The sequence below is a fragment of the Caenorhabditis elegans genome, chromosome X (assembly GCF_000002985.6).
Source record: "Caenorhabditis elegans chromosome X".
Lineage (NCBI taxonomy): Eukaryota > Metazoa > Nematoda > Chromadorea > Rhabditida > Rhabditidae > Caenorhabditis > Caenorhabditis elegans.
In genome coordinates, this window is record NC_003284.9 from 9255790 (window position 1) to 9280808 (window position 25019).

Consider the following 25019-nt stretch of genomic DNA (forward strand, 5'->3'; position numbering starts at 1 on the left):
ACTATACGGCATTCATCTGAAGAGGTGCATTTGATTTCATTCATTCTTATATGGATGAAATCAGTGATAAAAATTGATGACTATGTACGAGGAGTATGTTGGTATGCTCACAAAATCTTATGTTGGAAAATCTTGATGAGTGTAATATGTTTTGTGTTAGATCATTCGGAACATAGACCAAACTCATTTCACATGCTCAAATATTCATTCCACAATAGCTAATTAGACAAGCAGGACATTGATAAATAGAAGAAAAGCTTTTCGTTCTGGTCGTTTTGAACTTTCACCAAAATGTTGTCCACGTCAAGGAATTCTTCTTCTCCATTCGGTCCAACTGAAACAAAATCAAAATTTTGTTTTCAATAATTACATTCATTCATTTTACCGGTCGTGTACTTAAATGCAGCGTAGTTATTGGCAACAGTCATCACTTTTGCAGGCAAACGTGGATCGGAAATTGACTTCAAAGTAACACTGTAAAACGATTATGTGTGTACAAAATAGTAGAGTAGACCTTTTTACTTTTTGTTTCCAGCTCCAGATACGTAGAAAATAATATGCCCCTTTTCCTTTCTTCTGATGGTGACGAAATATCGGTTGCCTGAAAAATTTTATTCTGAATTTGGAATCGATATTTTTCTCTGCAAAAAAACCGACTTTTTGAAACAAATTTGTCCGTTTTGCGCGCAGTTAGTCTGTTAAGGCTAATGTTGTCGAGGCGGAGAGTTTCTGAAAAAAAAAACTATTAAATATTGTCAGCATCACATACAGTAACTAACTAGACTTCAGACTGGAATATCGTCCATTCAGAATTTCATCAACCGATGGGAACTCAACATCTTCGATAGTAGAGTTACTGACAATGACTTGAGTGGTACCATTCGATACATCAATTGGGGTAACTTCTGGTGTAATGCCACATTCGGAGTGGGATTGAAAGAAATATTTCTGGAGAGCGACCTCATAGTTTCCATTTCTTCAGATGTGAAAATAATAGACGTGTGGCGGCTGGGTGGGCGAGCTATAAACCGTAATATATAAAAGGAAACTTGTGATGTGAATTGGGTTAAATTTAATTCCAAAAAGTGTTTAGAAGCCTGTTTTTACGTTAAAATTTCAAAATTTTAAAATGGAAGTCACGCATAACTAGTACCGAAGATATGCAGTAATAAATAAAACGAGAAGTAACGTACGTGGCTCCAGGTCTTTTGTACTGGCATAAATTGTTACAGTTTTCTTGATAGTTCTAGTTTGAAGAATCACAGTGATTGGGGTTTCACGCACTCCTTTCAATACTTCAAACGGGACAGTCACAATGCCTCCGCCTTGACTACCATCCAGGTGAACCTCGCTTTGGAGTCCTCTAAATACAGTTTCCTCGGAGGAAATGCTCACTCTGAAAATAAAACATTGAATTCTTCTTGACTTTTATCTTCAAACTCAGATTTTTTTGTGCTTGACTTACGAAAGTTGTCCGCGACCGGTAACAAAAATATGAATTGTTCCATTTTCGTGTGGCTTAAATCTGATAGTTTCATCAAAGTCAGATTGAACATTCCTGACAGTGCCATTCGTGTTGAATGTTTCCTTTTCTCCAATGTTATTGTAGATTGTAGATTCTGGGCACCGGTTGATGATAACATTAATAGTCTTCGGTGTAGGAGCATTTCTTATGGTCCGCCCCACTGGAAATTTGGAAGAGGAAGCTATAACAGCTAAAGACATGAATAAGAGGTTAGTAAGAAGATTCATCGTGGATCCGGAGGAAACCAAACCAAATGGAAGATATCAGTTCGGAAAGAATCGATAACATTTATAGGAGCTCACAAATCGAATTAACGACAACTCGAAATTTCACACAGCGTGGTGCTGGGAACCACGCAATCATCAAGAAGGAAATCGAAAATTATGATCAGTGATCGTTCAGTTTTCAACATCTGAAAAAGTTTCAATTTTTACAGACTCACAATCCAATATGCTGATATATCTTTTTTTTTAAATATTAACTTTATTAACTAATAACTTATATTAACTAATATTTTATTAACTAATTTTTTTTATTATATTAACTAATTATATTAACTAATAACTAACTAGTAAGAGAAACAAAAAATACCACTAACCGTAAATACGGATTTTTACAAACGTTCAAACTTAAGTTGCACCCATTAATTCATTTCCTCAAAAATAAGAAGTCATGTCCACTCATGAAGAATCAGTCTGCGACTTTGGAACTAGCAAACTCCATTTGGTTAGTTTAAAAAAAATGGCAGAAGCAAATCACTGATGGTCCTTGTGGTTCTCACATTGAAGGACGTTCGAAACTAACGCGAGTTGGAAATTTACGTTTCAGATTTTACAATGCCTTCAGATTTCCGTGGTTTGAATGTGCGGGGTTGTTCTTCGGAATAATTTGTGTTCCCAGAAAGTACTATTCAGCAATAACAAAATTTGCGCCATTATCATCACGCGGGAATATGCTGTAACTCTCATGGAAGAAGCTGTAAATTGCAGACTAACTCTTTCCAATATTCTACGTGGCAATGAAAGAATTATAATAATTAGGAATTATTAGCGAATATTGTTCATTATTTGGCACAATAGGTGACATATGTTTAATCAATTATCCTGTTTTAAACTTTCAGAAATATTAATTCACATTTAAACTTATAGTCGGGAACTATTATTTTTTCAGATTTTTTAGAAGCAACTGTCGTGAAAACTGATGGAACTTCAAAACAATTCTTCTCGGTGTCCGACTTTAAAATAAATTTAATTATATATATATATATCTAACTTTTACTTCAGAATTCCTTCAATCATTCATTTTTCATATTGCATGTTGTTGAATGTTAAAAATACACACTGGCAAAATTAAAAAGAGTAGCATATATTGGTTCTCAGAGAGCCTCCCCGTTTTTCTTCAACACGCAACAATAATGTGAAATTCTATTAGAAAAGTCATTTGACCAATTAGAATGTGGGAAAATTAGAGTATTGCAGCAGGCCCCGCGACGTACTGTTTTCTTACAATTTTTAAAAATTGTTCGTCGACTTTATTTTTTGTCAAAATTTTTATGTTTCAAATAAAAATACAGATAGTTTGAACTGATCCAAATGTTACTCATAAACTTTTATTGATAAAAAACTCGTAAAAGACTAATGCAGCAATACAGCCGGTGTAGTATGTTGGTCTGGCGGATTCCAGATTAGGACTGCTCAATTGTTGCGTTTTTTGAAACACTACTTACTGTTCTGAAGCTGATCGATTTTTTTTCATGTAAATATATTACATAAACAAAAATTGGAGAAATCTAAAGAAATTAAAATCATAGTGAAAAAATGTGAAAATCACGGGAAATAGATTTACAAAGTTCGGATCAATTATTTTCAGCTCAAAGTCTATAAAAATGGTACAATCTGTTACACTAAAGCATAAACTTACCAATACAAACATTTCACACACGATTTTTCATGATTTCATTATTTTCCAAAATATTTTTAAAATGAAATCACAGATACTCTGGAATATCAGTTTTTCAATAATGTTACCGTTACAACTTTTTGAATATGTACTTGGAAAGTCCACATTCGTGTACTATATTGATTTTCTAATGTTCGATTCAAAATTTGGTATGATTCCGCAATGGAATTCTATATTGAATCAAAAATCAATGTTTCGTATATTTTGCTCTTAGAGAACCTACGCCTACATACAATCTTTCAAATTTCAAAACTTCTGCAGATTTCTTTTCAACAAATATTTGTGTAATTTGTGTTCAAGACTAGAGACTTCAATCGGCTTTCCAAGTACATTTTCCCTTATCTCGCTCGCCTAGCAACCACACAATTTTTCGAATTTCCCACGGACCTAGATATTCTTATACAATTTACCCACCGAATGCACTGCTCAAATACTAATTTCCGTTGTACTTTTTCTTTTATGTCCCATGCATTTTTGTGATACTAGTTATGTTTTAAGTTGCTTAATAATTTCGAGGTAAATCTTATTTGCTATATCAATTATTTCAGATCTTAGAGGTTTCAAATTCGAATGACAGCATGCAAGCAGTTGAACATCTTCCGAAAAGTCAGGCCAACAGCGGAAAGGTTATTCTTTGAATCTTTAAAGGTGGACTACACCCTGTGGGGAAATTGCTTTAAAACACGCCTATGGGGTCACAATGACCGAATATCATGATAAAAAAATTTAAAAAAATTTTCTAGATTTTATATGATTTTTTGAAAATTGAAAATATCTCAGTTTTCCCCTAATTCCTATTTGAATTTCCGCCAATTGAATTCGTTTGTTGGAGCGCGCTTGCATTATTTTCATAATTTTTTTAATTTATTTTCATTATTTCACTGATTTTCTCTATTTTTTGGGTTTCATCGGAAAATAAAAAAAATAAACAAGAAAAATGCAAAATTTTTATTAAAAAATAACTGAGAATGCCTAAAACTCTGAAATTATGCGATCCAACGACGACAAGCCTGAAATTAGTATTATTCAGAGTTTTAGGCATTTTCAGTTACTTTTTAATAAAAATTTTGCATTTTTCTTGTTTATTTCTTTCATTTTCCGATGAAAAACCCCCAAAAAATAGAGAAAATCAGTGAAATAATGAAAACAAATAAAAAAAAATTATGAAAATAATGCAAGCGCGCTCCAACGAACGAATTCAATTGGCGGAAATTCAACTAGGAATTAGGGGAAAACTGAGATATTTTCAATTTTCAAAAAATCATATAAAATCTAGAAAAATTTTTAAAATGTTTTAATCATGTCATTGTGACCCCATAGGCGGGTTTTAAAGCAATTTCCCCACAGGGTGTCCACCTTTAACTAAATAAATATAAATTATTGAAATATTCGATTTACAATTTACTGACCTGATTTTCCAAAGTTTTTTGTTTTGAGATTCCGCTAGAAGACTTGAAAACCGATTCATATAATAACGACATCGAAGGAACAAAAGAAGTAATATACCTATACATTCAACCAAGAAGAATAAGCATCTACGCTCCAAAGTTTAAATATGGACCAAATCGTCAATATTCAGATGATGTGAGCAACAATATTATTACGTGAAACTCAAAATATTTCATTTTTAGGAAAACGAGACATTGAGCTCTGATGAGAAGGAAACTGAAAATTTTTCAGTTCAAAACCCATTTGTGACACATCAAGGAAACATCAAAAACGCTAATCTTGACAATCATACCGAGAAAGTAATCGTGTGCGAAAAGCCAGAAGATAAAGACAAGGTAATTTGATAAGTTCAACTCTGAAATTGAAACTATGTAGCTACGTTTATTTCAGTGAACCAGCTTGTTGAATGACAAAGAGTGATCGATTTACTTCAAGCTAACTATTCAATTTGCGTTTAATTTATTCAATCTTCGTAAAATCTTCTGAAAACTAATATTGGCTAGATCTGTTTTTGTAATGTTCTGTATGGTATATTTGAAACAGCATTTGTTTATTAAATTCTTTTCTTAATTCGACAAACATCACACTTTGGGTCTACACGTTCAAAATCGGTCGAGCCGTTACCTCCATTTATACGCAGATACTAATATCTATGTTTTCTTTTTGATGATAAAATTGTTTCACCACTTTCTAGAAAAAATCTTCAACGATCTAATAGAAAACAAGGATCTAATGTTCTCCGCAATTTCTGAAATTTTTAACAGAAACGGCACATTTAGTGCGCAATTTTTTAAAAATAACAACGGTATATTTGACGACCATTTTTGATTTTTTTTTAAATTAGAAACGGGATACTGCGCAATATTTTTATTTTATCATTAGAAACTGTGTATTTGACGCACTATCTTTTATTATCACTGAGCATAATAAAATGTTTCTTCTCACAATCAGCTCCACTATGCCTCGCGACGAGATTTATGCTCCACGAGGAATAAATGCTGTATAAATACAATAATTGAGTTTGGAAAAAATGTTACACTTGACAGGTTTTTATAAAAAACTTTTAGTCTCTTTAGATAATTTTTTGCCAAAGAGTAATTCCCGCCCATTTCTGGATCCTAGTGGATTTTATCAGCTTACTTTGATTTTCTAGAAATAAAAGAAACAGAGTTGGATAATCAATAAGAAAATAAACCAATTGACGTTGAAAAAGTTTAATCGCAATTTTGCATCTTTGTTTTTTGAAGCAAGGTCTTTTTTATCTTTAAAAATGATTTAATATAAGTTGTACAATCTTGGAAGTGATTTTTTAACTTTAACACTTTAACACAAAGCATCTTCATTGTTGGTATCAATTTTCCGATGTGGAGAAAAAATTTATGGAAAATTTGAGTTGAAGGAAAGTTTGAGTCAGTGCAACTCAAGCCGATTGGAAATCCCTGTTAACAATAATTTAGATTTGAAAATCGTTCAATTCAAAAAAATACATCATAGGCGAAGAAATGTGGTCTAGCCTTGTGATCGAACAAAAATGTTTTAGAAAAGCGAATGTGATGGAGGATGATTGGGAGAGAGAAGATGTAGACACTGGGAAAACTAAATGGAGTTCGATCATTGGATCGTTGAGAAGATGATAATAAGAAAATGTGTTATGCAATGCAAGAATGCGGCATACAAAGCGGTGTCTAAGTCATTCTTGGTCTAGTTGAAATGCCGGTTTGAATATGGTAAACCAATGTTCATAAAAACAGATTAATATTATTATTACTGGTATTGTTCTTGTCGATGTTGTTATTATGGATTCTTATTGTTTGTAGTGGCCTCAGAATATTAAGGCTTAATGGCATAGACAGCGCTGTGGTGTTGGTATTGCTGAGTCGATCCGTTCTTCTGAGTCTGAAACTTTGTTTTTCAACTGAATGATTACGTAGTTTTCAGAATGTTTTTCAAGATTTTTATTCACCATCCATGTTAATCTTGTTCAACTAGTTAAACTAATCAGTTAATATTAACAGTTAGAATAATGTTTTTTGTGCGTGTGCATCATGAACATGAGAATAGTAATAAAATAGTTATTTACGTGTTGAATTTCGTATATTCAAACATTTCGGGGTACAGCTACTGCTGAAGTAACAATTTTTTTGTTTTTTTTTAAAGATTGTCTTGTCTTGTCGCAAAATAAAAGTTTGAAATTTCAGTTCTTACTCGCAGATTCTGAATCTTTATGTAGAGCTTTTAATTGTTGGATAAACAGTTGGCTCACTATTAAAAACAGCAATATGTCCAAGACAAGGAACAAATAAAATTGTAGAACAGTAGTTAATTTATTTAAATGAGCTTTTCAAAAAACACTTCCAAACGTAAGCATCCATAATTTGATTTTTCTTTTAATTTGCACCTGACATCATTTTGGTATTGTTTAGTCATGCACAAAATTACGCAAATTACCACGAAAAGAGCAGCTGTTTTAACTTTTTGATTCCGGAGTGATGTCATAATTGAATAATAACTTTATTCATCAATTACTCACGTTTTCAACGTTGCAAGGCTTGCGTTCGGTTAGAACTTGCTGTACTGCAACTTGTTTGCTTCTGAGTTGTTCGTCGAGAATACGCTGAGCCATTCTCAGCTCTTCAATTCTTTTTTCCATGGCAGTTTCCGCCTCCTTCTTCATCTATAACAGAACGTAATTAAGTGATTATTACTTTCCCGAGAAACGGTGTTCAGCTTAAACGAGTAAATTTCACGAAAACATGTCTACGTCTGCGACAGAGTTGATTACATTTGTAATGTGTCTAGCTCTGAATATGAACTCAGGCCACCTGAGTTTGTGTGTTTTCTAAACACCATGTAAGTTTGCCAGTATTAAAACAAGGAAAAGTTACCTTACTGATAATTTCCTAGGATCTATTGGAAACGATTCTTTGCAGTTCTATTGAGTCGAGAAGTTATGTGTGCAGTTTATAGGGATAAAATAAGTTTTAACCGCCATGATAGCGTAGCAAATAATGATGTTTATTTCGAATAAAATACGGATAAAATTGTGGAGGTTCGAACATGCGACAGTGGTACTAATTTCTCGAGCCTCGAAGGCTCAAACCCTCAAAGACTAAACTCCGTTTCACCACTTTTTGACTCGAAATCAAATATTTCTAGAATTGATTGAGAATTTATAAAATGATATTTTGCTTTTTCAGCACAATAGCAATGCGGTTTTCTCATTACTCCACTTGCCGTACTCTACGTTTAAAGTATTTCAGCTCTTCACATATAGTCAGCTACAGTTAAAGTATTGTACAGTTTGTACTTTTGCAGAGTACAACTTTTGTACTTGGAAAGATCAGTTCCTTCATTATTGTAACATAGAACTTTTTTTGCTACTCTCAATGCCCAATTTGTATTTCCGATCTAACCTTCTCCAAGAGCCTCTGTTTGCGCAATTGAATTGGTCCATAATTGAAATTCGGTCCATAGATGGACATCTTGCGAGATTGAGTGACCACCACAACTGGCCCAGTTCCAGTTGGAATCATGTCCTCGTCATACTCCCTACGTTGCACCCGAACTGCGTTGCCCTCGTTTTTATTATCGCCGGTTGTCATCGGGATACTGAAAATCACATAAATTAGATAGTGAGCATAGTCGGTGCAAAAAAAGGTTTTCGAAAAGTGGGGTGAGCTGGAAATGTTGGAATAGTGGTTTGGCAAAAGCTGAAAAAAGAAAATAAAAATGAAACACTCGGCACGCCCACATTCAATGTTCTTTTTCTCTCGTTATTTTTCTCCTGTCATAATTCTCATATAAATGGTATGATTTTCATTTGAATGAGATTATCTTGGCATGAAGAAAAAAATGAATAATACGAATAGAAGCGAAAAAAAAACGATTTAGGGAAATAAGGGTGGTGGTGGCTATGGCGGCGACCAAAAAAATGAAAAATGGAAAAAGGAACTCTCCCCGCATTCATCAATCTCCGTCCGCCATGCATCATCGGCGGCTTTCTTAGTGGTTTTTTTTTGTTTCTGACAGACGGGAGGAGGAAATGAAAAATTGAAGGAAATGGGAAAGGTGCTCGGGCCTCCTATTGAAAGTGTAACATGTTGCTGTTTCTGTGGCTTATCAGTCAGTCACCTGGCAAAGATGCGGCCACGTGATGCTCGAACTCGAGGATGGCGGTCATTTATTAGTTTATGTGACATTGAATTCTCAATTTTATGATTAGAACGAAGTAACAAAGAAAAATAATTGGAAATGATAAGAAACTCCTGAGGTTTAGTTTTGGGTGTGATCTTAATTCGACGAAAATTAAACATTAATAAAAATCATACTAATATTTAAAAATAAGAATAAAATAACGTTTTAATAGAAAATTTTAAGTAGATTTTATAAAAACATCGTCCGAGATTTACATGACTTTTCAACTCTAAATATTGTGTTTTCAAAGATCCGCTTCACAGTTTATTTATCAAATAAGAAGATTTTCAGCTTCAATATATCTGCTAGAGAAAAATAATTGTTTTTAGTGGAGTTTTTCAACCCCTTTTCAAAAAATCAATTTTGAAAATTGATTCAGACAACGTATAGAAAATTATGAAATAAAAATTCAAAAAAGTAACAATATATGGTATTTGTGTATTACTTCCCCTCATTTTTATAATTAATCAAAATATAAAACGTGATGTTCATTTTTCCTTTCGTTAGGCTTAGGAATAGTTTTTTCCTAAGCCTAAAAATACAAAAACTCCACACGTTTTTAATTAAAAATTTATTTTTAAAAATGAGAGGAAATAATACGCAAGTACCCAATATATTTTTAAAGCTAAAATGTTGATGCAATCAACGCGAAAATGACAATTTCTTGTGGAATTGTACCCTTTTTTTGTTAACTTATGTTTTTTATTACAGTCCTTTTTAAAAGACCACTTAGCTGTGAAATAAGTTTGTTTTTTCAAAATAAAAACGTCTCAGAAAACACTGGAAAAATACACCCAAAACATTTTTCACAACAACGCAAAAATTGGAAAAAGAACTGTGTTTAAAAATCAAAGAATTAATTTCATGCGCCAAAGCAATTCAGCAAAACACATTTTGTAATAAGAAAAATGATTTCATGTTTCATGCCCAAAATACTCATCATTCCAGATGCGAAAAATTGAAAGAAGAAGTGATAGAAAACAAAAACGGAAACGAGCGAAAAAAATGACACGATTGAAAAATCATCATTCAGTTTTGGTCATCAATAGTTAAGGAATTGACCAGTTAGTTGTATGGTGTTCTACTCCAAAATATGAAATTCACGTGAAAAACGACCAATAAGGTCAAAATTTGACCAATTTTGCAAAAAAGTGAAACATAAACTGAACTCAAATATGGGTTTAGAGAACGATCAGTGGAAATGTGTTGTTTGGTCGGTAGGAAAAATTAGCGGTTTTAAAAACGTGTTGCTACTTAGTTGACCATAATTGTAGTCAATTCAACAGTGCACTATTTGGTTTCGAAATTATCGAAATTTCGAAAGAGCCAAAAAAACTTATACATATATTTTTATTATCACGTAAACAATTGATTTCAAATTATACTGCGATTTCAGACAGACAGGGCAAAACATAATCACAACATCAGCTTCAGTAAACAGCTCCACACTTTTAATTTAAACGAGTTTATTAACAACTAGCACGGAGAGAAGCTTATGTTTTTTATCTGTCAGTTAAATACTGACTCTCACTTTTTAATTTGCATATCCTCATATTTTAGGCAAACACTAAATGGCTAATTAACATAAAAAATTTTCAACAAAAATTCTTCAAATTAGAATAATATTTCAGAAGAGAACACGCGTATGCTTTATTCTACTTTTTCCCAAAAAATTAAGGAAATAAGCAACTCAAAAACAGACGACAAAGATTAGCTTTTCTCGAACTATCTGTTCGTTTGCCTATCAGTACCGTCTGTGAAGGTGACAGTCAAAAGACAATAAAAAAGAGAAAAGTGAAAGAAAAGAGCAGAAAGTAGGCACCAAAGAAAAAAATAAGCAGTCATTTTCTCAAACGCAGACAGTACGACGGACTGTCAGTGACGAGAGCGAGGACACTTTGTGCTTCTTTAGTTTTCTCGCACTTTGACTATCTCCGCGCATATTGTTCTAACGAATATGAAGCCTGGGCAGCGCGCGCGCGAAATTTGTTCTCTCCTCCGTGACGAGACTAAGCAAACTGTTGGATTTCTTTGTGATAGACGAAAATGTGATAAAACCTTAAAAAAGCTTATGTGTTTTTCATACCACAAACTGAGTTGGTGGTTGGATTTGTGTTTTGAAAAGACCATTAGAGTGAAGAATTCAAAAAAAAATGATTGAAACGAATCAAAATGCTCAGGGAACTGTTTATCGTTGTAATGCGAAAGAAGTAGAACACTGTCGCTACATTCTTAAAACAATAACTACATTAAGAATAGAACAATAAGTTTTTTTTGCTTAATTTTTGGTAGTCAAATTCACCGCATTTTCTCTATAGTTGGCTGAAATTAAAATTTCATTCCGATACGAATAGAGAAAATACGGTATGCAGGCAGAGTGCAAGACAAATGCATAGAGATAATAATCTTGATGCTCATGTCTTTTGCTCATCATAGTTTTTTGTATAACACATTTTTTTTACCGATCTTGCATCTTCTAATGACCTTGTTCTTACTTTCCACCAAACCATAAGTCTACTGGGAAAGTTATTGAGCGAGTTCAAGAAGCGGATAAAATTATGAAAAGTGTATAGCTTTGGAATTTGCAATGATATTACAAAATAGGTCTTTGAAAAGATGTACATTCTACAAAGTACTGCACATTCGGAAATAATTTTCCAGCTTCATTTTTATCATTTATTTGATATTATTTTTCTTTTATATCCATAAACCTCGCAGTTCTACAAACTATTAAAGGCTTTTACAAGAGGAAAAATGAGAAAATTTAAAATTAAGTAGTCTTAAAAATATTTCAAAAAGATTTAAAAATTAACATTTAAGAAAATAAACAACAAAGCGGCGTTTCCAATTTTACATAGTTGTGGGCTTGACCTTCCATAAAAGCTGCTTCAGATGTAGCAACCACCAATGCAACCATGTTCTCTGCACTTGAAAACAGGCAAATCAAGAGGCAAGTCGTACTGCAGAAGATGATACAGCGTCTTGTTCGGACCACGTGGCTTTGGCCGTGGGGGACCCGAAAGTCACACCTTTTATAATAACAAACTGCTCCCAAGTGAAATAGCGAAAATATGAAAACTGTGCTCTCTTAAATAATAATATTTTTGCAAAGAGGTCCTCTTGTCTTATTGAATAATTACCTTAGTTTCCAAACAATGAAATACTCCGAACGTTACAATTTCACTAATTTTTCGTATTAAATAATCATAATGGGCAACTATTTGTTCTTAAATTTTGATTCTTCTAACGCAGTCATCATATCTTGGAAAGTAACGTTTCATCTGGAATATCTTAAACTAGTCTAACATAAATAGGATCCGCTTTGAAATCGCACATTGGCTATTGTATTGGGAATGATGATAGACACTTTTTGCATTAAAAACTTCAAAAAATCCGGGATTCTCGTTACTTACGGATGAGAATTTTATCGCTATGCTATTTGGATGTATGTATCTCCAAAGTGCACAGTTTAAGCGGCTTTTGAAATAAATGTTTAGAACCATGAAGCTGGTGCCAGTGCACCTTGGTTACTTTTAACTTTGTATGAGAGCTGCAACATTTTCCCTATACATAGAAAACACACACAGTCTCCAATAAACTTATTGGGCTTAAAGCTTGTGTGCAGCATGAATTCTTCGCACCTCGCAAGTTGTCAGTACCTGAAATCTTATCGAAGTAAGAAAACGGCAAATGTCCAATAACACATAGAAACAATCATAAAAATCGTTTTTAAAAATCTTTGTATCAATATAAAACATATTATTAAAGCAATTTTGGTTTGACAGCAATCGACCAACGTGTGCGGTACAAATCTTATCAAATATAGTCCTTGATGACTTTTGGCTGCCTGAGATAATCGTACAACACAACCAAGCACTAGAATGCAAAAAATGCTCAATAATAAATTGTAGAGAGAAATAGAACGAGAGGCTTGCAACAACATAACAGTACATTAAATTAAGGGGGAATTGTTGGAGTTTGAGGATATTACTGGAAAATTAGAAAGCTGGAGGACATTTGGTTCCACTTTTTTGGAAAGGAAATCCTGGTTGGTTGGGCGTTTGTAAAAATGCTTGCAAAATAAGGTTATTGTACAAGTGATCAATATTAAGAGAGTGGTATTTTGGTTAAAACAATATTTAATTATCAACGCAATTATTTCTTCTGAAGAGGTTCAACGGCACTTTCAGCTTGAAGTGTGATTCTGTCCTTATTCTGATTTGAAAGCTCTTTTGCTTTGTCAGCAGTTGCACGATTTCCACGTTCAGCTTCCAATCGCTTGTAGACCGGTTTGAAGAGGACCACAAGTGTAAGAACGAGAAGTGTAGCAAGAAGTGAGAAAATCTAAAAAATTACAGTTTGGAAATGAATAAATATATAAACAAACGAAATACAAACAGAAGGAATCAACTTACCATGATGGACATGGTATTATCCTTTGGTGTATTGATTGTATCGTCTGGGGTGAGTTGGCAGACTTGAATGTGCATGCGATCTGGTTGGAGTGGACGGGCAAAGTTCTTCATAATGAAGACGTAGATGACACTTTGAATTTGTCCAGACAAAACAATGAGTCCGGTTGAAGTAGCTTCAGACACTGGGAATGTGCATTCCGAAGCCAATTCCAAACCAATTGGATACGTGGCCAGTCCAAGAACTCCAAACAAAAGACAAGTAACACCGAGAATAACTGAGTATCCTTGATGAAGAGTGAGCTGAAGGAAAATCAAGCCAAATATGACTGCAGCTCCAAGAGCAATTTTGAGAGTCTCCTCATAGAGCTTGGTGCGATCCACAAAGATACTGCTTGCAGCGGCACCGAATACACCTCCGACAATCATAAGAGCAGCACATACTCCAGAGAAAAAATTAGAGTATCCAGATGGACACAAAAGCTCAAGCATGACAGTGTACAGACAATTGAACATTCCAATACCACCACCCATGACGATGAGCAGGATAATGTATTGTTTCGAGGAGAAGCATGACTTCATTCCAGAGACAAAGTCCATTTGTGGCTTACTAGCGCTGAAGGTTGGTGGGATCTTAGGTTCACTGCGATTGACTCCAAACTGAAACAAATAATTATTATTATAATGCTTATAACCTTCTGTTTCTCACGGTAGCAATCAGCATAGCAATCAGAGATGGAACACATGTGAAGATGTTGAGCCAAATGACGTGTTCAGGAGACTTCACAATAGCAGGACTGATCAAGTTGGCCATCAAAACTCCAAGCGGGTTAGACATCACTCCGATACTTGTGGCAATTGCACGTTGAGTGTCGGGGAACCACGATCCAGCAACCTTAAATAAAAACGTTCTAAAAAGATGAAAAAAATTATTGTGAAACCTTAGTTGGAAGGAACATAATGAATGGGTAAGCAATGGCTGCAATTCCTTGTCCAGTCATACAGATTGGAAAACGGAGATCCTGAGGAACAAAGTCCAATGATGAGATGACACGAATAACAGCTCCAATTCCATTGGCCCATCCGGCAATGAGCACCGCCGTTCGGAGACCCCATTCACGACCAGCCCACATGGCGAACATTCCAACCGGGATTGTACACATCATGTACACCATGGATAGCCTGTAAATTGGAAATAAATTGGATGTTCATAATAGAATTCTCAATAAGATCTATTTGTCTGAAATCATAACTCACCAAGCGGCACTGCTCTCTCCATAGAAGCTATTGACGTAGTTTCCAGACGGGGCGTATCCAATCCAAGACATTGTGTTTGTGTTGTTGAGAAGAGCAACGGCAAGAAGAACAATCCATCTCTGCTTGTAGACACGAAGTTGGATTTGATCTGCTGCTTCTTCATCAGTCTCGTCTTGTGCTCCGTTCTTGTTGAGTGGCTGCAGTCGAATATCCACCTTATCCGCACTTATGGCACCATCATCAGCGCCCATTTTGCTTTTTAATTACCCTGAAAACACATTCTTTGAAATCTGATTTAGACCGAAAAGAGGAAATAATTAAGAAATTACTTTAAAATGCGATTGCAAAGAAAATCGTCATGAAAACCAAAAAGCAGGTGAGCAGGATTAGTATGAAGATTATTAAACACATTCATTAGATTTTGTCAAGTAGCTACTGGTATAAAAGAAAATGTACATACTTGGGAGGCGGAAAAACCAAAAAAAACGCGAAGAAAGTGACTCATTTTGTCTATGTTTGTTCTCCGTCTCTTTCAATTTCAAAGTCAGACATCTATTGATTCCCGTCAAACCAAAAAACAAGAAATTTGAAATTTAAAATCCAATTTTGGCTGAATAGAAAAAGAGCGTCCTGGCATCTAAGAATGGAAAAGGGATATTTAGAAGACCCAAACACGGCGAGTTTGATCTAATCACGCCATTACATCTTTCTGTGGAAAACTGGGTCTCTTTGTTTCCAGGTCATCAACTTTTTTGTTTCAAAAAACGTTGCATGGACTTATCAATTGAACGAAAAAGTGCCTGCTAAGTCTCTAAAACTCCTGATAACTATTCCTCAAAGTGCAACTTGTATTGAGTTGAGGAAGAACGCTCGCACATAAAACACAAATACACGAAAAACGTGAAAAGGAAGCGAGCGGTGGTAGCAGTTCAACGGAGAAAAAACTCGTGGAGAGAGAGAGAGAGAGAGCGTCACATATATAGAAGTGAAGAGCGTATCCAGTGTTTTTGCATGTCTTTTGGGAGTACTGGTGAACAAAAAATGTGTCGGAAGAAGAAGAAAAGAACAAAAAACTCGAAAATTAGAGAGCATCAAAACTAAAGAGAGCCGGAGATCCACGAGGTCCCGGGGTTCTTCGTTTTTTTTTTCACAGGACCAGTCATCCGAGATGAGACAACGCAGTTTCTCTCAAATTTTTCAAAGATACAAGTTTGGTTTTCACTTAAAAACGTGCTGCGTCAAAAATGTCCAAAAGATGCAAATAATCTCTTTGAGATCATGAATAACTGAAGTAAAGATGTAACAAATATTTATTATCGATTTTTCTTAGAGGCGCACAAAAAAACCTGGTTGCCGTCAATCTTGAGATTTTAAGAATACTCCCTCTCTTTGACCCGCAAAAAGGTCTTTTATCAGCGTGGGGAATAACTATCTTATCGCATTTGCCGAAAAATCAAGTAACTATCGCATAACGACGAATGAACGAGAAGATGAACAAATGGCGGAGACGATAACAGTGCAAGAAGAGAGCCATGACGGTTTGAATGAACAGTGTGTCGTGGTGGCGTGTCTTCTGTGTGCGCACAACACACTTGACGCACACTTGCGGACCGTCGTCGTTTTGAAAGGTAACGATGAAAGTGGGAAAACATGGTTGGAGGAAAAATACAAGTGTTGGGCACAGGCAGATTGATGTGAATAATAGGGAATTGAACAATCAATAGCATAAATCCTGAAAACTTCAGAAAAAGGGAAATTTTTGGAATCAATATGTCAACGACCGAAATTTTTAACAGAAAACAAAGCAAATCATTCCATTAATCGGTTTCATAGATATGTGAATTTCACTGAAAAAATTTCCGAATTAAGGGATCGCTTTAAATTTAATCTCGGATTTCGATAGCATAGTAATTTTTTGAAAAAGAGTGATATTGACAATTGTTTTACAAAATTTTAGCTGCAACAGGGCATGCTCGGCCAAGTTATGACGTTTTGAAAGTGTCTGAAACACCTTTTTAAAGAATATAATACCGAAAAAAAGATTTTCTAAGTTGATAAAAATGGTTAAGAGCCATAAATAAACCTTCGAACTGTACGTTTTACTTTATAACTCTGAATAAAGCACGAGTTGTTTAACAAGAAAACCTCCTTTTATAATATAATCTTGATCAAGATATGAGAATCAATTAACTGGGCTTATTGAGAGTTATTAGGAAAAACTTTTGTGATACACGTTTATCATATCTTTGAACAATTTCCAATCAGTTGCTTCAAGTTTTAGAATGAACGTTTTTTGAAGATTTTTGGCTAAGGTTCAAGCAATTTTTGACGGTCCCACGTTATTGTTGCAAGAAAGTTGAAACGTTTGCCAAAAATTTGCCCTTGCTTTTTCTGAAACCACGTTTTGTTGGGATGCGTTATAAAAAATTTTCCGGATATGATAATTTATTATTTTTTAAACTGTTCGATGATTGAAATACGAGAAGTAAGAGAAGCATTTGATCGGTGTTGATTGAGCATGTTGGCACTGAAAAAAAAACAATTAACACTCATTCATCTGGCAATTCAACTGTACGGAGCGTGTATTTTTTGTTATTTTAATAAATACCGTAAAGAATATCGTATTTTCTTTATAGTTTTTTGTATGAGAAACTATATCAATTGACCTGCAGAAGTGCAAAATTAATCGAGACTGCAAGACTAATGAAGGGAACACTAAATGTTAATTATTTATACTTATCGCATTTCCTGTATTAGTCTTTTGCCCCTAGGAACCAAATGAAAATTAGTCTTGCAGCTTTTATTAATATTGCACCCTCCAACAGTCTTGCACTGACTTTTTGACAGACCAGCAGAACTTTGTGAAAAATCTAGAAAACTCGCCTTTTTGGGTGAATTAAACTGAAAAGCGTTAGAATAGTTAACAAAATGTTGGAAAAGTATGTACTTTTCTTAGTTTTTCGGTATTTCGTTAAGTTTTAGACAAAATTTGGTCACTTTCCCCAAGTTATTGGTCATTCGAAAAATAGTTTTGAAACCTCTAATAGTTTTGCAATCTCTATTAGTCTTGCACCCCTATGGATTAATTGACAATTAGTTTTACATGCAATTCTAGTAAAGGAAATACGGTAGGGTAAGAAATACACACTTACTCTTAGCGTTAAACGTGATTGATTCTAAGCATCAAGAAGACAATTATTTGTAGGAAAATCGTGCGTGGAAGAACCATCGAATTTGCTTCCCGTTCGGTCCAAAGGACATAATGCAAATCCGGCACTTGAATTCTCCTTCATACAATTGACGCATAGTGTGTGACCGCACGCTGAAAAATTGATTTCTGTTGAAAATCGATTTCTGGAAAAAGTGCTTTTATAATAGAATATTTTTTGAAAATTAATTTCAAGAAACATTAACTTGATTATTTTAAGACCAGTCGTGGACAGCACCTACGGCGCGGCCCTTGACTTTTTTTTGAGAAGGACATAGCGCTTTATATATAGTAAATGATCTTTAACTTACCCAAAACTTTTGGCATTCTCTCGCTTCGATCAAATGGAACCAAACAAAGCTCGCACAGCTTCCAAATCAAGTGTCCATCTTTGAAACAGCAATCCGTCCCGTTGCCTGAATCGACTTGTTTTCTCTTCCTTGCAAGATCTTTCAGAAAATACGCAGACATGTTGCGAAGGTTTTCCAGTTGGACCTCTCGTTTGGGCAAATGGACCTTCACTTTCAGAATGGAAAGTTTGTTTATGTTTTGTTTCAGTTTTTCTCGAAGCTCAAGAATTTGTATTGACAATATCTTCTCATTTTGTAAAAATGTGATTTCATCATCTGCATCCGATTCCAAGTGTTTATTGTCTTCCTCTCTCAATTCAGTTTCTTATTTCTTCATAGATCTCAACTTGGCCTGTTTTTCTTTAATCAATCTGGCGTGTTCATTCTTGCTCTGCAAAAGTTGAGAGCGCTGGTGGGTAATTGTGTCGTCTAGATCCTTAGATAACTGTTTATCATTCCCAACTTTCTGAGAATTTTGGGAATTGTTTGTACGTTTGTTTTTTGGCATCCAAAGAAGAGTGATTTACCCTGAAAAAAGCAAGTGAAATTAAAAATTTTGTGAGGAGAGAAGTTAAATGAACCGTCTTCAACATATACATAAGTCGAGCCTTCGAAGATGAAGATGCAAGTAAAAATGTATTACTCCTATAGAGCGAAAGTGGTTTCAAATAACTAACATTTATAAGAATAAAATTGTCTCTTAAAATTGTTTTCATGAAGTTCAAAATTTCCAAAAAAAAAAAGAATTTTGACCTCTTTTTGGAGCTTTAAAAAAGTAAGTGAAATCGAGTTGCTGAAAGAAAATCTAGTGTGCGATGAAGATCCATTAATTTTCAAAAAGTAGGGAAATGTTCTATTATCGGCCAGAAATGAACAACGAAAAATACAAAAATGATAATAAATAAGATTTGGTCAGTATGAAGTAGTAGGTAGGGAAATTCAGAAAATAATCAATTTCTAGTCAACAAGATCTGAATTCAATCAATAAAAAAGACAAAATGGCTAAAACAATGAAACTGATACTCTTAGAAGCGAATCAACACGCCGCCTCAAACGAAAACTAAAAATGAGGATAAAACCTCCAAAAGAAACAATCTGATTTCGCGCCAGCGTCGAGAAATGCGCAACAAGCGGCAGCAGAGAGAGCGTGCGGCAAAGAGAGATTAAGGTTCCTTCGCTACGAAATATTCCCGCGCTAAAACTGTAGACATTCTCATGATCTCATGGTCTCTTAATATTTTTCCTTGCGCAGAAGATGTTTGTTTTAATAAAGATTTCGAGCAGGTCTAGTTAATCTTGTGAGTTAATCGAAAAAGGAAATGAGAAAAAAAAACGGGTAAAACCCGACAAAATCGCATATCTATTTTTCGAAATTGTTAACTGTTATGTAATTGAAACATTTTCACGAGATTGTCAAATTTGGCCTTTTGATGTCACTTTGAGCCTTTTTAATTTATCAAAATTCATCGAATTGCGCAGCTGAAATTTGAAGATTAGATGTTGTTAACTATGAGCAACTACAGAAGAAAGACAAATACGAAACAGAAACACGAGAAAAATCTTGACAACACCAAATCAAAAACTCAGATTTCAAAAACGATCAGTTTTAAATGTCAAATAATGAAAATAAAAAGAGAGAACGTCAAAGATAAAAAGGATTAAAAAACGTCTCGTTGGTGGCACTGCCTATAATGAAATTTTGAACTTCATGAAAACAATTTTAAGAGACAATTTTATTCGGTTCTTGAAAATGTTAGTTATTTAAAGCCACTTTCGCTCTATCGGAGTAATACATTTTAACTTGCTTCTTCATCTTCGAAGGCTCGACTTATGTATATGTTGGAGACGGTTCATCTAACTTTTATCTAAGGATCTGGACAAAACAATTACCCACCAGCGCTCTCAACTTTTGCAGAGCAAGAATGAACACGCCAGATTGATTAAAGAAAAACAGGCCAAGTTGAGATCTATGAAGAAATAAGAAACTGAATTGAGAGAGGAAGACAATAAACACTTGGAATCGGAAGCATTGTTGGATCATTTTCCAAAGTTTTGGCACATTGCCAATTTTTCAAAAATATTTTTCCTAAGTTCTTCTTGAATAATTTGAGTTTTGGCAATTGCTCCAACAATGCTAAACTTACTAAAGTTCGCCTGAAAAATAAAAAATCCAAAAAAATTAAAAGTGTTAATATATTAAGTATTATTTGGTAGCTTAAAACAAAAAAAAGGAAAAAATGAAAAAAGGGCAAAAAATGAAATAGGAACAAAAAGGAGTTTAGGATAAAATTCAGAATTTTCATTTGAAAAAAATAATTTTTTTCACACATTTTTTCATAATATAATTTTTCTTAAAAACACTTTAAAGTTAATAAATTAAAATACATGGATTGTTATTTACTGTTTAATTTGATAATTTACACAATTCACATCACTTACAAAATTGTTTCATTTTTACTAGGAATTAGAATTGACTGAGTAGTAGCTGCAAATGAGTAAAAGTGTTCAAGACAGTAAATGAAACTTTTAAAGTAAATGAGCCATTCATTTGTAAACGAGCAAAAGTGGAAACATTCGTAAATAAGCGTCAAAGGAATTAAGCCATTGAAAGGGATTGAGCGTTCAAGTTAATGATTTTCCTGTTTTTGTGATTTATTTTTCCTGCGAATGAGTAAAAGTGTTATTTTAAGTTAGTAAATGATATTTCAAAAGGAATCAGGCATTAGTAAACGAGCCATTAGTATTAGTAAACGAGCGAAAGTGAAAACATTAGTGAGTGAGCGTCAAAGGGATTGAGCCATCGTTAGGAATTGAGCGTTCAAGTAAATGAGCATGCTAGTAAATGAGGGTTTGCCGCGACCTAGCGACCTAGGTCGCTCTCTTGCCAGCCCTATACCTGCTAGACTTCCATGCTACCAACGTCTGCCTCGCGACTTTCAAAAAAAGAAGAAGAACAATTAGTTTTTGCATAATTTTTTTCGTTCGTGAACATTCCATATGCTAGCATCGTCGTTCGCGTTTATTTTTGCTGAAAATTGTCTAAGTTGATGTGAGAGGCTGGCATGTTTTAAGCAAGCATCGAGACCTGTAACGACGCCTGCTTACTTTTAAACTAAAGTCTTAGCTTACTATTCCTGTATAGAAGCTTGAGAGTATTGCATTCCTTCACGTTTTATAAGAGCATTACGAGCCATTTATCGTGTTATGTTTTTGAAATACTCTCATTTTTTAAACCGGCTAATGAAAAAGAAATCTAGCGATATTGTCTGTTTTTTTAATCATATTTACCCATTTCTTGTTATTTCAACAGCAGGTTGAAAATTAAGCCGTTTAGATTTTTAGGTCCTGCACTCTTGTATCAAAAAACAGCGACCAGACTTGCCAATATCATTATTGGAACAATGTAAACGCGCCCGACTGCACGGTTCGCTACATTTGCCTCCGGTTTTGTCCGCCAATTCTCTTCCCCGTTGAGAGTCGAGAGATAGTTTATTTGGGATTTTTTTCTTATGTTCGTTGTTTTTCAACCATCTTTCCACTCATTCTTCTCGTCCCCTTCATCTGATCGAACTCACTCGTTTCATTAATAACGCGTAGTTAACTTACTAACCTTTCAACCCATAAAATATATATCGTACTTCCTATAATATAATAGTAAGGCGTGCTATACTAATTTCCAAATACTCACTAACAGAGGCTTCAATACTTGTAATCGAAGTGAGTGTTCTTTAATATTTCTCCTGTAAGTCATGAAACAATTTCAAAATTTCAATGGCAAAAGTCGGACCGAAATGACGCACTTTAACACTGATACGCGAACATTGACGAAGTTGTATCCATATTTTACTAACTTTTACTTGTTTTACCGAGACTGTAAAATGGTTTCTGATTTCGGCTAATTTTTTAAACAATTTTATAACTCAAATTATGAAAAATTTAGTATAGTACAAAAACAAAGGGGTGCAAAATTAACAGATGTACAAAACTAATAAAAGCGTCTTACTACTAGAAGCCTTCTCCCGCTAACAAATATTTAATAAAACTCGTTGATATTTCTTTTCTTTCTCGTAAAATTGTTTTTAGTATTCGGGTGGAAATTTTTCTGTAAACAAAAATAGATATATGAAGAATAAAACGCCGGAGATTTCAGTGAGTACTTCAAAACTTAATTTTATCATTCCGACAAATAATATTTTACGTCTGTGTTATAGGCTATAGCACTTTGTTCAATTTTATATTAAAAATGTAAATAACAAATTAAATGTTCGCATGTGTAAACATCTTACTTCTCAGTTGATTTTAATAAATTGAAACACTCTGAAATCAAAAATTAGAATTGACTTCTAACGCAAAACTAAAAAATTCATGAGACCTCAAGTGTTTCTACATGTATTTTCCTTTCTGAAAAGTACAATGTTATATGTCATGAAGATTATTTTTAAAAAAGCTTACAAGTATAGGGGACACCGTTTTTTAAAGTTTAGTTTGTTTTTCTGAGCAAAATTCAAACCTAGGTTTTGCGAGCGATATCATTCATAGCGAAAAAACTGTTTTCTCGAGGTAACGTGTATGAGGACGTGATTATTTACATAATAATGAAACAATTAAAAGCCGTGGAGATAATATTGGATACTTTTAAACCTATTTTTCTGTCCTCTTCTTCTACCCAGGGAGCAGGATGCATTCTTTTTCATCTCTCAACTCTCTATGTCTTTTCTGTATCGCTTGCTCTTTTCTTAAATTTTCTTCATTTGTATTTTTAACAGTTTTCATATTTTATTATGGTGTTCAGTGATTTATTTATTTCAGGGTAGTCAGATGGCGCCCATTCGACGAAGCTCACGTCTTGCAGAGAGATATGATGCAATAGAATCGAAGAAGAGAAGCTTGAAACGATTGGAAGAACAAATCAAAGCCGAAGAAGAACAGTTTTCGGATAAGATGAAACAACTAGAGGATGAAATCAAAATTAAGGAACAAGTAATTACGATGTTCAAACGAAAAACGGTGCGTCGAGAATGGATGCGGAATAGTAGACAAGCAACAACCAATATTAACATCGCTCAAATTGAGTCTTTGAAACTGCAATTGGAAGAAGGGGAAAAAGATATAGCAGAAGCTGAAAAACAAGCGGAACCGACAACACCGCAACAAGAAGCTGAGTTGAGTGAGACGTTTAAGCAAATGGTGCGGGATCGCATGAAAGTGAAGGATGTCGACGAGAAATTGCTTCAACAGTACATGAAAAAGGAAAATGTGGAATTTGAGTGGAGAAGCTGCTTCATTTGCACTATGGAGTACAGCCGTACTGACAAGAACCTGCATCCAATTATTCTTAGTTAGTTTGAAGATTTAATTATTAACAAGAATATTTTTAATGCTACCTAAAAGTGAGTTAACATTTTAATATTAGAGTGATCAATTTGGGCTCCTGTAACATTGGCACACAATTTTCTTTTTTCAAATACGTTGATAAAGTGTTCCACTTTCACAGTTTTTTACAGTTCCAGATAAATATCATTATTCAAAAACTATGACTAACATCCCACTATCTATTTTTCAGATTGTGGTCACAATCTATGTAGGAGCTGCATCAACAAACTCACTGGCAACGGAATCGTCAAGTGTCCATTTGACCGTTTGGATACGCGCGTCAGAGTGACTGGTCTTCCAAGAAATTTGGCGCTTATCAATTTGTAATCTGAATTATTTTTATCCACTCTTCCTCATGATTTCTCAAAAACTTCAGTGATAAAATTCGAATAAACCGCTATATTGATCCAACGGAATAAACAATTCAATTCAATTTCACCTAGTTTCATGTGATAAACACTGAAAAAACGCAACTTTTACAAATACCCTCCTGAGTATCGATTTTTGGAGAAATGTATATTTAGCATCACGTTGGCATAATATGGATTGAAATAATTAGAACATTTGCATAAGTGAAAAATTGATAAATTGTAAAATATAAATATCGTAAAGTGATTGGTGGAGTAGCAAAATTTAATGTATCTCACACTATATGTACTATCATTATAAATTATGGTTTTTTTTGGAATTATTTATTCCATTAAGCTCATGCATTAAGTTTGCGAGACGACATTCAGGGCCCAGACAGATCATGAATTTTTTATTATGACTTTGAAAAACAAAAATAAACAAATAAAAAAGAACCAATGTTGAACAAAACTGTGTTAGTATCAGAACCAACACATTTAATGCAAACACTGAATTCTAACTCAATTCTATTTGAAAACTGGCATTTCTTTCAATCGGCTTTGTCTTACTTTGCAATTTTTAGCTTAGAACCAACACTGGTCCCTTCATGTTTTTCTAACGTTTTCATAACATCATAAATCTTGAAATGAGATCATAAAACCGTGGTGTCTAACAATCGTGTCATTGTCATTATCTATTCAATTGGACGGTGCTTTGCATATAAAATCGGACGCGACAAGCCAACAAATTTGGCATTCACAAAATAGAAAATTTTGTAAAACCGGAAGTTGCTCTGTCTGATTCTCAAACTTCTCCGTCACAAATGTGCGAAGTACTTTTCTTTATCTCTTTTTAATTTTTTGTTTGACGCATCGTGTTACTTTGAGTAGAGTCCTTGAGAGTTGAGACATTGAGTTGAGAGCTCAAAAGATCTGGTAAAGAAA

The 25019-nt window shown here is 34.2% G+C and overlaps 5 protein-coding genes and 1 pseudogene across 6 annotated transcripts; 2 read left to right on the forward strand and 4 right to left on the reverse strand.

The window, feature by feature from the left end:
• Positions 1 to 218: 218 nt before the first annotated feature.
• On the reverse strand, positions 219 to 1667 carry F18G5.5 (annotated as a pseudogene). The gene is made up of 7 exons: positions 1466 to 1667; positions 1194 to 1396; positions 780 to 1021; positions 658 to 729; positions 523 to 601; positions 386 to 474; positions 219 to 334 (listed from the first exon to the last, which is right to left on the reverse strand). Coding segments are annotated over exons 1-7 (1003 nt in total).
• Positions 1668 to 4062: 2395 nt separating this feature from the next.
• Positions 4063 to 5277, forward strand: F18G5.1 (Protein TIC 214; the record flags this gene model as incomplete). Its single annotated transcript, NM_077159.1, has 3 exons — positions 4063 to 4110; positions 4922 to 5068; positions 5116 to 5277. 3 exons carry the CDS (start codon positions 4063 to 4065, stop codon positions 5275 to 5277), a joined length of 357 nt encoding a protein of 118 aa, NP_509560.1.
• A 978-nt stretch (positions 5278 to 6255) lies between these two features.
• Positions 6256 to 8542, reverse strand: F18G5.6 (Ovule protein). The gene is made up of 3 exons (NM_077160.7): positions 8347 to 8542; positions 7464 to 7607; positions 6256 to 6829 (listed from the first exon to the last, which is right to left on the reverse strand). Exons 1-3 carry the CDS (start codon positions 8533 to 8535, stop codon positions 6764 to 6766), a joined length of 399 nt encoding a protein of 132 aa, NP_509561.1. The 5' UTR covers positions 8536 to 8542; the 3' UTR covers positions 6256 to 6763.
• A 4289-nt stretch (positions 8543 to 12831) lies between these two features.
• hrg-13 (Heme Responsive Gene) lies at positions 12832 to 15064 on the reverse strand. Its single transcript, NM_077161.8, has 5 exons — positions 14797 to 15064; positions 14481 to 14721; positions 14249 to 14434; positions 13543 to 14199; positions 12832 to 13471 (listed from the first exon to the last, which is right to left on the reverse strand). Exons 1-5 carry the CDS (start codon positions 15045 to 15047, stop codon positions 13283 to 13285), a joined length of 1524 nt encoding a protein of 507 aa, NP_509562.1. The 5' UTR covers positions 15048 to 15064; the 3' UTR covers positions 12832 to 13282.
• A 2159-nt stretch (positions 15065 to 17223) lies between these two features.
• B0416.10 (RING-type domain-containing protein) lies at positions 17224 to 18885 on the reverse strand. Its single transcript, NM_001270143.4, has 3 exons — positions 18316 to 18885; positions 17949 to 18118; positions 17224 to 17323 (listed from the first exon to the last, which is right to left on the reverse strand). Exons 1-2 carry the CDS (start codon positions 18473 to 18475, stop codon positions 17973 to 17975), a joined length of 306 nt encoding a protein of 101 aa, NP_001257072.1. The 5' UTR covers positions 18476 to 18885; the 3' UTR covers positions 17224 to 17323; positions 17949 to 17972.
• Positions 18886 to 23163: 4278 nt separating this feature from the next.
• Positions 23164 to 24158, forward strand: B0416.4 (putative RING finger protein B0416.4). The gene is made up of 2 exons (NM_077163.2): positions 23164 to 23692; positions 23918 to 24158. Exons 1-2 carry the CDS (start codon positions 23173 to 23175, stop codon positions 24052 to 24054), a joined length of 657 nt encoding a protein of 218 aa, NP_509564.1. The 5' UTR covers positions 23164 to 23172; the 3' UTR covers positions 24055 to 24158.
• The last annotated feature ends 861 nt before the right edge of the window (positions 24159 to 25019 follow it).